The sequence below is a fragment of the Grammomys surdaster genome, unplaced genomic scaffold (genome assembly GCF_004785775.1).
Source record: "Grammomys surdaster isolate TR1022 unplaced genomic scaffold, NIH_TR_1.0 125863, whole genome shotgun sequence".
NCBI lineage: Eukaryota > Metazoa > Chordata > Mammalia > Rodentia > Muridae > Grammomys > Grammomys surdaster.
In genome coordinates, this window is record NW_021620689.1 from 1,107,783 (window position 1) to 1,123,290 (window position 15,508).

Genomic DNA, 15,508 nt, shown 5'->3' on the forward strand with positions numbered 1-15,508 from the left:
AATCTCATGCATCCACTATGCCTGCGTGTAGCCATCAGTCCAGCCACTGTCAGTCCATCGGTCTATCCACCCAGCGAATCCACTCATGTGTGTATCCCTCCCTTTCCTCTTCTCATGGACCATCTGCTCACTTTTCCTCCCCCACTGTCTACACACTAGATCTTCAGGTGACTCTGACTCCTCATCTAACTGTCGCCTCTACCTGCCTGTTCCTTTTACACATGTCCATCTATCCATCCTCTTCCCCATCGAGCCATTAGCTGCCCATCCACTCTTTCCCCCTCATACCCAGCATAGCCACTCACTGCCCCATGAAACTATATATAGCTTCTTAGTCTTGGCAAAAATGACCAGTGACCCTTTCTGTGAGCCTGTCCTACTCCTGTGCCTGAGAGTGTGGTCAGAACACCAGTCTGTCTCAACCCCACCCTCCACCCTCCTAGCCACAGCCCCCGAGGATGCCAACAGACATGGCTGCTTAGATCATAGTCCGAGGCAGGGAGTTGAGCCTGGAGGATGTACTGAGGCAGACAGGCTTTGAGGAAGATACTAGCGGATAAAGGAACAAGAATGGACGTAGGAGAACGCGGGTCAGTTAAGAGAGATGACACCAGGAGGAAGAAGTCTGCTGAGACATGCATTTCAAGAATTCCATCTTCCAGTTCCAGGGCTGCCCACTCACAGCCTTTCTTTTGTTTTGTCTTGGCTTGGCTTTTTGGCTTTTTTTGTCACAGGAGTTCTGCAACCTGCTTCTCTTGGATGTCCCTGCCTGTTCTTGATCTAGACCTTGGGCCCCCATTGTCAAATATACCTGTCCACAGTCTCCTCGAACAGTTCAGTGATCCTGGAACACAGCCCCCTGACATGTCCACCATAGAAAGAAGGGAAGCTCCCTGTCATCTCCGAGGGGCCCCATCACCACGGCCTGCCTGATCTACAGTCACCTCCTTGGGGAGTGGAGTCCCACATACCGACGACTCCGAAGTCATCTGTCTGCCCTGGCTCTGGTGGAAGCCTTAATAAGGATTACTGCAGAGCCAGTCACCTAAATCAATTAATGGAACCCTTTGGAGCAGCCAACACAGGGCAATCTGCCAGGATGAAGATGCTTTCTTTCTTTCTTTTTTTTTTTTTTAAAAAAATCAGGAAAAATTGGCAAGAAAGGAAGTCCCAGGCTCACAACTCTCCCACTTCAGCCTCCTCAAAGGAGTGAATTGATTTTCTCCGACCGAAGACACTTAATCTTGAGAATTTAACATTTCTGTACAAGTGAGTGTATATGGGGCTGTATGTGCATATATAAACACGTGTCTATCAGCTTTGAACGCAACTAAATCTCAGGGAATGTGTGTCGAGAGGCAGCTGCAGTGTGATTCCATGTGAGATTTTGAGTATTTTCCATTCTGAAGAAGAGACCTTTTCCTAGATTAATTAGCTTGACGATCCCAGGATGGAGAGTCTTTGGCTCCATCAGAGCCATGTCCTGGAGCAGCTAATCAAGTCTCCTGGTTTTTATCTGTGGGCACCAGGAGGCCTCTCTGAGTGCCCTGCCTTTGCTATTATAGTCTCAAGAGGGACTGTGGCTTTTCCCTCAGAGGGGACCTAGAGATGAGGATTGTAGGTGGGGATGGGAGATCACAGAGGGGTCACCTCTACTGCATGGACCCCAGTGTCACACTAGCTTGTCTTCAAATGCCAGCTCTTTGTGTCAACCACGTCTCTGAGCCTCACCTTCCAAGTCTGTAAAATGGGACCTTTAAGGATGCTACTGCACCTGGCTATCATCAAACTGAGCAAAGGAAGGCCCATAATGAACACAGAAGTCCGACCCTAAGGCTTTCTATGTGGCTCACACTGCTATTCCTTAGGGCTCCTCCATTCTCCTTAAAGCCTAGTTTTCCCACCTAGAAAGAGGAAATAATCTTCATAGTGTAGAACAGTTATGGAAAATAAATGGCACAAGGTGTGGGAGGAAGGGACTCGGGGAGGTGGCTCAGTTGGTAAAGTGCTTGCCTTGTAAGTTCAAGGACCTGAATTTGATGCCCAGAGCCCACATTAAAAAAGAATTCAGTTATGATGGGACATGGCTTATAATCCAATGCTAGGACATCAAATAGGTGGACTACCAGGGCCCGCTGGTCTCAGCCTAGCCTATTTGGTAAGTTCCTGGGCAGTATCAGACCCTCTCTTCAAATGAGGTGGGTAGAGCCTTAAGAAGAATGCCTGCGGTGTGCCTGCACACGAGCACATGATATCCATGTACTTGCATGCAAGTGTCACACACACACTAACGCACGCACACTCACACACACATGCACACGTGGATAGGAACCTCAGCTGCTGACAGTGCCAGCTCTACTATGGGAGACAGTTTGAGTCTGGGTGGGGACTGGAAGCCTCTGTGCTTCAGGAACGGCTCTGCGGGAGCGCCAGCGTGGAGATGCCAGATCGTTCACATTTTCAAGAGACTGGAGTCGTGAATATTTCCAATGCAAAAGTCTCTATATTTCAAAATGCTGACAACCAGCTTAAAATTTTTTTTCCTGCATCGAAGCAAGCAAAGAATGGCCCCAGAATCATGTCTACGGGGTGGATGGGCCTGTGCCACCAGTTGCATTAGTAAATAGTAAGGCTATTTATCCAATGTCATGAGATGTCTCTTATAGAACAGAAAGCCCTCAAAGCTGCATCCAGGAATCCCTTCGTTATTCATCTCAGGAACTCTGTGGAGTTGAGGACACCGTTATACCCAGCTCACAGAAGGTGAAACTGAGGTCAGGGGAGGTTTTCTGAAGCTTACAAGTTTTCAGGGACTTCCCTGCCATCCTTGGCTGTATCTGCTGCTTCCTTTCTGCAATCTCCTAGACTCTTCCCTTTTGTTTTGGAATCAGGGTCTCACAATGTAGCCCTCACTGGCCTGGAACTCTGTGTAGACCAGGCTAACCCAGAACTCATAAAGATTCAGTTGTCTCTGCCTCCCCAGTGAAAGAAACCTTCTAAGACCTGACTCTCTGTTTCCTTGGTTCTCTCTGTGACCATGCACATCGTCATGAGAGGCACAAAATCTACCACAAAGCTCAGATCCAGTCCAGAGACCCTGGGGAAAGGAGAGTCTCCAGGTGTCAAAGGTGCCTTCTGCTTGAGTCACCTGCTTCAGGAGGGGGCTTTGGGGTAAGATATTCCCTGGCCCTGATTATCACTGAAGGTCTAGGAGCTCGCTGCCTTCTCTAGCGAATGGTCATAGGTAGGAATCAGTATCTACTTTATCCAGGTGAGCAACCTGAGGCTTGGAGCAGTGAAATGACTTTCTCAGAGTCACCCATCAGAGATACCACCAAGGACGCATCCTGGTGGGTCTGATTTTAAAGCATGGTGCTCTATTGCACCAGGCTGGACCATACTGGCTGCTGCCTGGCCTTCCCACCCAGCTTCAGCTGCAAACTAGGTCTAGTGCTGTGAAGGGAAGGAGGGCAGTGGAAGAGAGGGGGCCTGAGATGCTGGGAGCTGAGGTGTGGGTAGCCTCCTGAGCCCTCCAGCTTGTGGAAACACCCACTGTTCAGCTGCCACCTAGGGTATGCAGGGCAGCCCCTCTAGGCCCCTTCCAGGTAAGATGCTGCAGTTGAGGCCCATGTAAGGGGGAGGGCTCAGCCATGGGGAGGGCTGGGGAGCCTGGCTTTTTAGGCTCTAGACTCCCATGCTTTTCCCCAGCAGCCCTACTGTGCAGAGCGCCCAGCTCTACCACTCAAAGAGGCCACCATCCCTGCAGAATCTCTTCCAACATTCTCTCCCTTCAAAGCGGCCTGCTTCCCTGCCAGGAGCTCACCTCCCCCACAGCCTCCTTTACATTTTTGCCTACATATTTTTACAGCCAAACAGTGCTTTCAAAGGCCTCCTTTTTCATCTCCTAATTAATTTTTATCTTCCAAGACGGAAGGGAGGACAACACAGGAGACGCTGCTTGTGATGTCTGTTGCTCCCTGACAATTCTCTCAGCAAACCTCCTTCAGAGCCAAGGGGGCAGATTCGAGACTCCCGGCTTCCTGCAAGCAGCTGGCTGAGCTCAAGGGGCCTGGGACCCTGATGTCCTGCTTCATGTCGTTCCCTTGGTTATGGTCTACTCTTAGCCATGGGAGCTTTGTTTACTTACTTACTTGGGGGTGTGTCTACATACTCCTGTGTATGTGTGTGCATGCATGCATGTGTGTTTGCCTATGAAAGCCAAGAAATGTCTATTTCTCATTTGTTCTTTATTTCTTGAGACAGGCTCTGTCACTGAACACAAAGCTTTACTGATTCACTTAGACATTCTGGCCAGAGAGGTACAGGGGCCCTCCTCTATCTACCCCCACACCCAACAGGTGGGTGCCAGCATGCCTGGCTTTTACATAGGTGCTGGGGATATGAACTCACGTCTTCACGTTTACAGGGCAAGATCTTTACTGATTGAGCCATCTCTATGAATGTGTAGCGTCTAACCAGGAATATGCTAGCCACAGGAATAAATTAACCTGTTTTAAACTTGGGGTACGTGGGGAGCGCCGCCTGCTTACTGCCTATGCGTCTCACTGGCCCCTATACCGCCTCTTCTTGGCTTTACCACCTTTCAGTTCCACCCCTTCCACAGCATCAGACACTTAACCTTATTAATCCTTTGGCGACCAGTGTGCCAAGACTGTTCTGGGTTGTGGGCATGGCCCAACCCACCACACCTTTGTTCTTCCTCAAAGGAGACTGCTGAGGACTACGGCGGGATCCCGAGAGAAACTGATCGAAAGGATAGAGTAGAGGCTTATTCACAGTTAGGTGTGGTTCAAATCCTAGCTCTGCAGTTTTAGCTGTGTGTAGTTAGGCAAGTCGATCAGCCTCTCGGAGCCTTGCTTCCACTGTGTAACACGAGGAGATAGAGGGTTGCTAGGATGACAGAGAAACAGATGTATGGGCACACGCCTGGGACAATGTGGCCGACTGCAGAGAAGTATTAACAGGTCAGGAGAAAATGGAAGTGGGGCTGGTCTCACCTAGGGTCACTCTGCTGCTGTTTCTGGCTAATGGGCCTGTGAGCCCCATAGTCCTGGCTTGGTAGCAGATTCTGTGACCCTCCTCTGTCTTCCCACTGCAGGGGAGGAGGGTGTCTGCAGGGGAGGAGGGTGACTGTGCAGTGGCTGCTTCATGCTGAGGACTGAGGCTCAGTGGGGAGCTGGGACTGGGCTGAGAGAAGGCAATCTGAGCATCTCTGCATGGAGGGAGGCGGGGCCTCCAATCAGCCGAGATGAGCCTGCACCGGGCTTATTTATGCCTCTTTCCTTTGATCGGGAGCCCTGCTTAGAGACTGGCTCATGCCTAATGCATGAGAAGCTCCAGTAGTCAAAGGGCTGGGCTGTGGCCCGAGGACAGGGAGTGAGCAAGCACGTACGCGCGCGCGCGCGCGCACACAGAGAGAGAGAGAGAGAGAAAGAGAGAGAGGCAAACATTCATATCCAAGCTCAGATCTACATACACAGACATAGGCAGACTCTCATGCATGTCACATGTGCATTAACATGTGACAAAATGCTCATTAACATGTGCCATCCACACACAGTCACACAGGTGTATACACTATCAGACTTGCTAACACTCAAGAGATTCCAACAAGTGCCTAATGTACCTTTGACAACGTTTTATTTCCCCTTGATCTCAGTGTACACTGCGCCCTCCCCAGCAGGTGGTGGGACCAGCTTCCACTGGCGGTAGCCGAGTGCAAGGGGAAGCCTAGTCTTTTCCCTTTCCTTTTCAGTACGTGGCTGCCTCTAGCCTCAGGAGACACAGAGCCAGCAGAGAGTGCTGGGGGCGAGAGCACCCATGGGATGGAGGCATTCTTCACTCTAATTTCTTCATTTATTTCCTCAGGCCCCGTTGGGGCTCAGTCCATTTCTTGAAGTTTCCAAAGAGGTGAGGGCTCAGGGATGAAGAACCAGAGTCCAGGGTAAAGAGAAGTACCCAGGCTTCCAGACTGGCAGAGGGCAGCTGATTAATAAGCCAATGGATACACCCGCAGAGTTCCCAAGCCTGATGCTTCCAAGGGGTAATTAGAGGACCTTCTCAAAGCATCCCCAGCCGAAGCCCCAGCAGCATCTGGGAACTTGTTAGAATTCTCCTCTCTCTCTATCCCTCTCCCCACCTCTCTCTCCTCCCTCCCTCACTTGCTCTTCCTTACTTCCTCTCTCCAATTCTTCCTCCACCCATTCTCTCTCTCCTTCCTCTTCTCTTTCTGTCTCATTTTCCCTCTTCTCTCTCTCTCCCCTCCCTCTTTTCTCTCTCTTACGTAGCTCAGGCTGGCCTCTCATACCCCATGTAGCTGAGGATGACCTTGAGTTTCTAATCCTCCTGCACCACTATACAATTTTTTGCTGTGCTGGGATTGAACCCAGAGCTTTGTACATGATAGCCAAGCGCTCTACCAAATAAGCTATATTCTCAGTTCAGAAAACCCAGTATGTTTCCACCCTAGGCCTCCTGAGTCAGATGTGTATGTGCTCGTGTTTGGGTGTGCACAGGATGGGGGTGTGGGGTGGGGAGATGACATCCTTTCTAATGACAGAGGCCCCTGGCATTCAGACACACATTCAAGTCCCAACACCACTGGTTTAGCACCTAAGTTTTGAAGAGAAGCAGAAAAGGACAGGATCTAGCGCCTCCCGATGTGAATCCTCAGACAAGTCATTGATCTGTCATTGGCTCAGTTTCCACACGTAGACTGGAAATAATTACAGTGTCAATTTCACAAGGTTTGAGGAGGTTAACAGAGGCCAAGCAAGGAGCAGTCTGGCCCACTGTGAGCGCTCAGGGCTACAGCTACTGCCATTTAGCTAGAAGCACACCAAACCTACCCCTCTGTGGGTTCAGCCAGAGACCCTTGACTTCAACTAGGATGACAGAAAGGTAGAACTGTAGAACTGAGCAAACACTTTCAAAGCTGGAGAGGCAACAGAGTCCTGGCTCCTGTGAAAGCAGTCACTTGGGCAGGTGACAGGGACTTTCTGTGAAGACATTGGTATTCTAAGAGGAGGGGATGTGCCTTCTACTCTTGGAAATGGGCAGCTCACGCACCCCAAGTCAGTCTATTAGAGATTGATGGACTAAGACCCTAAGCCAAGAGCAGGGTACCGACGGTCTCAGGGCTGTCTGGGACTAGGCCATTTCTCTCTTCCTGCTTTATCCAGTCTTTTCTGTTTATCCTCCTCCCATGATTCACATGGCTTGCCCCAACAGCTTTCAGAACTTGAGACCAATCTACACAGCTCATTGTCACAGCTCCTTAAAGTTAACAGATTTCACCAGGGAGAGGCAGAGCCTTATGGTTGGAATTCAGGTCCCCTGGATTCTGAGTAGAGAGGGAGGGAAGGGGACAGAGCTGCCCTTTTCTACTCAGAAAAGTGCCCAGGAAGGTGAGCTCTGGGTGACATGAGGAAACAGAGACTCTCACCTTGAAGAAGGTCATGGTGGCCCCATCCTTGACAGCACCGTATTCTATTTTAGTCTGCTTGGCCAGGTCATCAGCGGAGTCGATGGGTGACTCCATGCGCTCCACAGTCAGGAAGGCAGCCAGGTTGGCCGTGTAGGAGGAGATGATAATGAGGGTGAAGAACCACCAGATGCCACCAATGATGCGGGTAGACAGAGCCTTGGGCATCAGTTCAGATCCTAGGAGAATAGGGGAGACACCTTACAGTGTGTAGGCCATGGGTGCACCAAGCTCTGGGTCATGACATTACCGGATATGCCCATAGGTGGTCTGAGACCATCCAGAATAGTGGATCAGCCCCATAGTTCCTCAATATCACTGGAAACTTGACTACAATGTAGATTATTCGATCCACCTCAAGACCAAAATAGTCAATAACTGAAGAGAGGGGAAGGGAGGAATGAATGCTATACACTCAGCCTTTTGTGTGAGTCTGGTCCAGGCTGGTATTTGATAATGTATGTTTGCACGCACACACAAATGCACGTGTGCAAACACAGAGGAACACAATACACACACACACACACACACACACACACACACACACAATTTTACAGGTTCTTCAGCCTCTCAGATGCCTGTCTGTGGACCATGGTTTAGGGGTCAGAACCTATGAGTTCTGGGAGAAAATCCTGTTCCCAGTTCTCTGGGTGATCTAAGACCGGACAATTCCCTTGTTCTGGACTCTGCAAAGGATAAAGAATTGTCTTTCCTCTGTCCCAGCCTCACAAAGAAACTGCGATACCACAACGATATAATTTGAAGGGAGACACATCAGAAATATGAGTGGTATACAAATATGAGATTGCTGTGAGGCACTTGGCAGGAGAAGAAAAATCAACATTTTTGGAAGCTCTTTGCCGAAATATATCACTCTTCCTCCCTGACCTTGGGTGCAGAGAACAATTTAGATGAAACCTTCTAACTGAAGTAATTAACTAGCTGGCTTTCAAGAGATTTAAATAGTGAGTGACTCCTGAACTTTCTGAAATATTTGGACCCGCAATCTGAGAACGTCTACTTTGATATGGATGATTTTTTTCTCTCGAGCTCTCAAAGAAGTCACTCAAGGGAGAGTTTTTCAAATACCTAGCTTTTTTTCCCCCTCCTAATCAAAACCATGCGGGAGATGCATGGGGCCTGGACTTTGAGGAGCAGCAGCAGCATTAGAGGAGTCATTACAGCAGCGAAGGGGCTTCCGGGTCCTTCTCAACTGTCACCGAACAAAGATGATAGGCAAAGAAGCAAGGTGAGCCTTCAGGATGCTCGTTAATAGTGGGGACAGATGGAGGTGCTTCCTATGAGAGCTGCCTGTCACCTCCCAGCTGCTAGATCCCCGTTGCTCAGGGGTGGAACAGGTCTGCTTCCTCCTCTGCTGCGCTCACAGCTCCACAGTGCTTGCAGCCCAGTGGACAGGTGTGGGATGGGCACCAAGGAGAATGCCCTTCCTCCCTCTCTCCCTTCCTCTTTCTCTTCCTTTCTTCTCTCATTCTTCTGGCATCTTCATCTGGCCTCCTGAAGACCAGGGTACCTGCTGGGTCTTGAGGCATGAAGGGCCTTGCAGTTACGGTAGGTCTTTTGCTTCCTACCAGGTCACCAGGCTTGGGAGGAAGTGCCTTCACGCACTGAATCATCGTGCTACACTCCTCCCCAATACCCCCACTTCCCCCGACTCTCTCCCCTGCTCCCCTGTTTTGAGACAAGGCCTTGCCCTGTAGCTCAGTCTTACTTGTCTTGAACTCACATTAATCCTCCAGTCCCAGGCACCCAAATGCCTGAATTACAGATACGAGCTACCATGCTTGGCTGCTTTCTAGATATTTAAGCATCTTCAGACATTCCTAAAAGGCTGAACCCATTCTCAGGGCCAGTCAGCTTGGGACCCTCTCTCTAAGACGGAAGACAATCTTCCTCCAGGGATATTGTTTCTGATGTACACAGGCAGAAGTCCCAGCCCCAGTCAACCTCACCTAGCCCTGACCTAACAATGTCTTGGAGGTTTCTTAGTCTCCTCAGCCACACACCCTCACAGCACTGTTACACAGAGCCTCCTGCCCAGGCTCTCTGCCTCGATGGTACCAACCCCTAGCTGGCTTTGATCAACTTTGATCTGCCATGGAGAAGTCTCCAGTCAGCCCAGCAGGCAGCATGGGATTGTCCATCCCAACAACCATTAAAGGTACTGGGAATGTATGACACATGACACAGGTCAGGGTGGCTGATGGTTTCAGATCCTGAGCTGACTCTGCCTAGAGCCATGGAGCAGCTGTGTTCCCAGCCTTTGAATAGCTTAATAAGGCCTGAAGCTGCCTCCTGAAGGAAGCTGGCTCTAGACAGGGCAAAGGATCTGCCGAGGAGAAAAGAGGAGAAAAGCTACCTTCCTTGGGTGAGAGGGCAGACACCTACCTTGTTGCATCAGAGAGCCCATTCCAAACCAGAAGCTGTTGAGCAGCGTGAAGTTATTCTCCACCACCTCAGAGCCGGGGTTGCAGGGGTGGGCATCATACCACTCGTAAGGGCTGAATCTGCAGGGTAGAGGGGAGCAGTGAGGGCAAGCCGCAGGAGGCTACTGCTTAGCAATAAGTACCAGTGTGGGGTACCAATCACTCCAGAGCCCCTTGGCTTACTGTCTGGCTGGACTGATAGGCAAAGGCCTCCTGGGACCAGGTTTCATCCTGTCCTTTACTCCCAGTGCCCTTTTCTGGCTATAAAGTAATTCTGAATCACCTCTTCAAATTAAAAGTGTGTGTGCCCTTCTACCTTGGGAAGCTGCAAGTCATTATCCGTCTAGGAAAAACACTCATACAGGAGCATAAAGGAAAGTCCTCAAGGATGTTTATCAAAGTGTTGTTTGCAATAGAAAAAAACCACCCTGAAAATAACCTAAATGTCCTTCAGTAGAGGGATGATTAAATAAACCATGCCAGAGCCACACCAAAATATCACACAGCTGTTAAAGAGAACAGCATGCATCTAGACATCGCTAGACAGGGAACCATTTTCAACATGGTCTATCTAATGAAAAGAAAGTGATTGAAAATAAAAACAATACAATTGCATTTCTAAGGTTACCTAACATGACCATACAGCCCTACAGGTAAATGTGTGTGTGAACGGATACTCAGGGGTCTAGAAGTTTCCATATATATTGGCATGTGTCTCTGGGGTGTCGGGGGAAGGCAAGAAGGGCAAAAGGAATTTCAGCCAAATCTGTTACTTTATTTGCATGACATGAATCTTTTTTGGAAATGAGAAAGTGCATTTGAATTTCTTGTATAATTAAAAAAAGGGAAAGATATTTATTATAAAATATTCAAATAGTATACAAGAGTACGGCGAGAAAACATAAGTGCCCCAGAATCCTACCCCACGGAGAGAACAATGTGGGATTTAATTTCATATTTTTGTGTTTGAGTATGTGAACATATGCCTAACAGGAAAAGGTTGCTTAAAGCTACTACCCCACACACCACCCCCTTCTAAGGAAGAGGATTCCCAGCTGAGGGAGGGAAGCCTGGTTGACTGGCCCGAGTTTTGCTTACAGATGAGTCAGTTTGAAGACGCAAGAGGGATGCAGAGAGATGGGGAGACTGAGAAGTCACTGGGTCGGGGCAGCTGTGTGTGTACTGGGGGCTGATGCAGGGCAGGATGCAGGAGGCAAAGGAGGCCAGACAAGTGCAGAGGATGTCGGTTCAGTTTTTACTGTGAAGCCCTTTGCAGTAACTTGAGTCAGGCCTTTCCCAGCTCCCGTCTCAAGCAGCTATATGGTCACCTGCTGCTCCCAGGGCTCAGGTGAAGACAGTTACTTTTCCAGGAAGCAGACACCCCACTGGACAAGAGATTTCCATGTGAGGTTTCAAACTGAGTTGAGGATTGTCAAAGGGAAAGAGCTAGAATTGGTTAGAAACTCTTAAAACCCCAAGTTCAGTGGTGTAGGTCTGAGACACAACCCAGAATGGATGCTGTGTGCAGTTCTGTGGCAGGCCCTGGGGGGTTTGGAGGGCAGGGCTTGGTGGGCATTTGTGTTTTAGGTAGGAGAGTCTTTGCTGCAGGCCCAAAGCCCACCAGGTTTAGGGGCACTGGGTACACAATGCCTCCCCACTGAGTCCGCACAGATGGGAACCTGGTTCAGGTCCATGTTGGCTCCATGCTAGAAAAGCAATGGACTGTAACAAGCAGGGCCATAGGCCACTGGAGACACAGTGGAGGGAGGAATGGACTATCTCAGGGGGCATGGTTCTGGGAGGCACACCTTGGGGCTGAAGGAGAAATCATAGAAGAGATCAGGCAGCACTCTTGTAAAATCCATGGAACCTCAGCCCCCAGCTTCCAGGTAGAAACAAAGTTCATGGCTCAGGGAGACCTAGGACTGTTTTGGCAGTGGGCTAAAGGCCATAGGCTGCAGTGGTTTGCCCTGGGGACCAAGAGACCTGGCTCCTCTAGGACCTCTCCTGGCTGGAGGGCTAGGGGCAGAGGAAAGATGAGACCTGAGCAGAGCTCAGGGGTCTAGCTATCTGTCTATCTATCTGCCTATCTACCTGTCTATCTGTCTATCTATCTATCTATCTATCTATCTATCTATCTATCTATCTATCTATCTATCTAATCAAAATTTGTATTGTATTTATTTGTTTATCATATGTGAGTAGGCATGTGCACCATAGCATGCATACAGGGGTCAGAAGATAATCTGCAAGAGTCAGTTCTCTCCTTCTACCGTGTGAGACCCTGGGATACAATTCAGGTCTTCAGGTTTGGTGTCAAGTACACCTTTATTGGCTGAGCCATCTCCTTGGCCCTTGGTCCTACTTTTAGTGTAGCACACCCACCCACACCCACACATGCACACACATACACACCCATGCACACGAGCGCGCACACACACACACACTTACACACACTGACTGAGAAAGACATACATACAGACATAAAAAATTACTACATCACCCCAGGATCCTGTCATAGAAATTTCTGTGTTGAAACTTGCTACCCTTTTCCAGATCAGCCCCCCAGAACCAGCCTGTGCTTCTAATCACTCACGTGTGTTTTAACACCACCCTACTGGTGGGCATTGAAGCTGACCCAGTTCCCACTGCTGGAGAAAAAGGTCCTGGAGGTACCTCTGTGGCCACCGACAACAAAGGGTATCTGGGTTCTCTGGGGCTCTGCTGTGAAGACATTTTAGGCTCCAAAGTGTCACTCGATGGCAAAGCTTTAAGAAGACAAGATCCCAGAGATGGGGCTGCTTATTCTGATGAATGCAGCTGATGCCAGAAAGGGCTTTTGGTAATGTTTTCAAAGGTTGAGTTTTCCCCAACTAAAGAAAGGTTCACAGCCCTGGGTGCCCATTACAGTGTAGGAGGGGACTGGAATCTTATAGTACAGAAGACAAGAGGACAGAATTGATGATGGCTGGCAAGGGAGGTGTTATGTGCACCATGTGCAGTTAACTGGCCCTGCTCCTCTGTCCAGTCTAACCCAGCAGGTACCCCAGTGGTACCCTCACTGAGCATCTGTGTGCACTGCAGTTTGCTGCTCCCTAATGCCTAATACTGCATTTAATTTCAAATGAGACCCTGCCAAGGAAAGCTTTGTGACTTTGGGTATTGACTTAACCTTTCTGAGCCTTGGTTTCTGCTTCTGTAACAGGGGGATAATTCTCCCCACCTTACAGGACTATTGTAAAAGACAGACATAATGGCTAAGAGCTGTGTTGTGTGTTCCATGGGGTGACCCATGTTCTTAGATGTCTTTTTCAGCTCTGTGCCCCAGACTTTCATCCCTCTCCTGCCTCTGCAGGTACCCCATGTCATCCTAGCCTATGTAGAAAACCCCATTTTTCTTGAGCATCCCAGACTAGCCTTGGGAAGACAGCTGCTGTCTTCCTAGCCAGTAGGGACAGGCTGGACACATACCCAGATGCCTTCAGCAGATGGATGGCCCATATCTTGGGGGGTGGGGTGGGGGAAACAACACACATCAAACAGACAGAACTAAGGCTGGAAATACGTCTCGGAGGGGTGGGAGGCTGAGAGGCCACTGGAGCTTCAAGAAAATTACACTGAGAGCGAAAGAGAGCAGCTCTGCTTTCAAAGGCTTGTTAGACCATTAGCGAAGAGAGGGTGATGAAGGCCTTGCCGTGCCTGCTCGCTGTTGGCTGGGCTGAGCAGGCAGGGCAGCTGCAGCAGCACCCAGGCGCTGCAGCAAAGGCCTGGGAGGCTGGGTGATTTCGCCTCGCACACTTTTCCTTTGGTCTCTCTCTGTGTGGGAGGAGGCAGAGAGTGAAGGGAGCAGAGGAAAGGGGGGCTTTCAAAGGAAGCTCTAGAGAAAAAAAAAAGGCGAAACACCAGGCCCTTGGATCTCAAATTGCCTCTCCAGAGAGGCTTCTCTTTACACCTTGTTAGGCTTTAGAGCAAAGAGGACTCAGGGCAAGGGTGAGGTCTGGAGGGAGAGGTGGAAACGTCACTAGGAGGGGCCAGGGAGCTTGTGGAGGGGAGCAAGCAGTGGCCAAAGACACAGACAAAACCTCAGTGAAACTAAGTGCATATTTTGGATGTGTCCCTTACTGCTCGTATGGCCTCAGTGGGTCTTGGATGTCTTTAAGTGACATCGCCAGAGAAAATGGAAGGGTGTTAAGGTGCAGACTAGGGTGCTTGACGAATACTGGGCACTCGATAAACATGGACAGAACCCGCTTCCCTAATGACCTACTTCCAATAACCACTATCGAGCGTATACTTTTCTGTTACTAATGAATAACGAAACGGGTAGGCACAGTGCAAGTGTGGATTCCAGGCAGGTGGCACACGCGTGAACGAGTCAGCGTGCAAGCACGGATCCCAGGCACGCATGCCTGTGTGCCATGTTTCTTTATGTGGCATGTGCGTAGCTCGTGGGGATTGGCTCTTCTGCTGTGAGGACTGCTCAGATACGATTTGTTTTCCATATTTTAAGCTATTCATCAGGCCATGCAGTGTACTTGGGTCTGGTCTGCCATCCCAGGTGCTCAGCTCAGGTAGTGCATTCCTGAGCATTGGCCAGGCTTCTCCAAGGCTATTCTGGGAATGAGAATGCAATTACCAAATCTCAGTGTCACTGGTATGGACCAGAAGGAGGATTGGGTGATTCAAGCCCGGGGGAGGGGCATTGAACATTCTTCAGGGATAAAGGCTCTGAGACATGCGGGGATGGGGTGGGGGTGGGGGAATATCAGGAACCATAGTAATCCAAACCTTGGGTCTTCTGAGCCAAAGGGAGCATGCCTAGCTTTCTATGCTTTTCAGCTTGGCCCAGAGCTTTGGCTAAGGAATATCCTTACCTGGCGATGACAAAGAGGACACAGCTGACACCCAGGTAGGCAAGGAGCACGTACATCCAGATGTCCGGGGAAAGGGGGTTGAGGAAGGAGAAGACACTTGGGTTGGTGCCATTGGGCTTGCGATATAAGATGCTCACTCCAAGGGTCATAAAAGGCTTAGAGAAGTCAATGGCCTTCTCTCGAACATGGGTGATGGTCAGGGGAGCCACAGCCAGATCTGCTTTCTGCAAAGAGACGATAGACAGACAAGCAGGTAATGAGCAAAGCCTTGGGATAGAGGTGTTGGAGAACTCACTCATAGATCACTGGTTGAGATGGTGCCATTAGCCTTAGTCCAAGGTCATTAAGCTGCTCGTGTGTGTGTGTGTGTGTGTGTATGCACGTGCGTGTAAACATGTGTGTGCATGTGCAGATGCCTGGCAGTGTATATGTAAGTGTGGAGGCCAGAGGACAACCTTAGGCTCCATTTCTCAGTTGCAACTGACCTTGATTTTTGATTGTGAGCCTTGCCCTTTAAGTGAGTTCCTGCCTTGGAACTCACCAGTAGGCTCGGCTGACTGGCAACCGAACTCCAGGAATGTGCCTGCTTCTGCCTCCTCAGCACTGGGATTGTTAAGTGTGTGCCACCACACCTGGCCTTTCCTCTGACATGGGTTTCGGGGATAGAACACAGGTCTTTGACTGAA

At 49.7% G+C, this 15,508-nt stretch overlaps 1 protein-coding gene across 2 annotated transcripts in view; it reads right to left on the reverse strand.

Annotated features, from left to right (window-relative positions):
* Positions 1-15,508, reverse strand: part of Grik3 (glutamate ionotropic receptor kainate type subunit 3) — a 208,077-nt gene that overhangs the window by 7,321 nt on the left and 185,248 nt on the right. For both annotated transcript variants that reach the window (XM_028790109.1, XM_028790110.1), the window contains exons 11-13: positions 14,823-15,046; positions 9,911-10,029; positions 7,466-7,683 (exon numbers count right to left, since the gene is read on the reverse strand). In XM_028790109.1, coding sequence (XP_028645942.1) covers positions 7,466-7,683; positions 9,911-10,029; positions 14,823-15,046 — 561 coding nt within the window. The remainder of the gene's footprint in view (positions 1-7,465; positions 7,684-9,910; positions 10,030-14,822; positions 15,047-15,508) is intronic.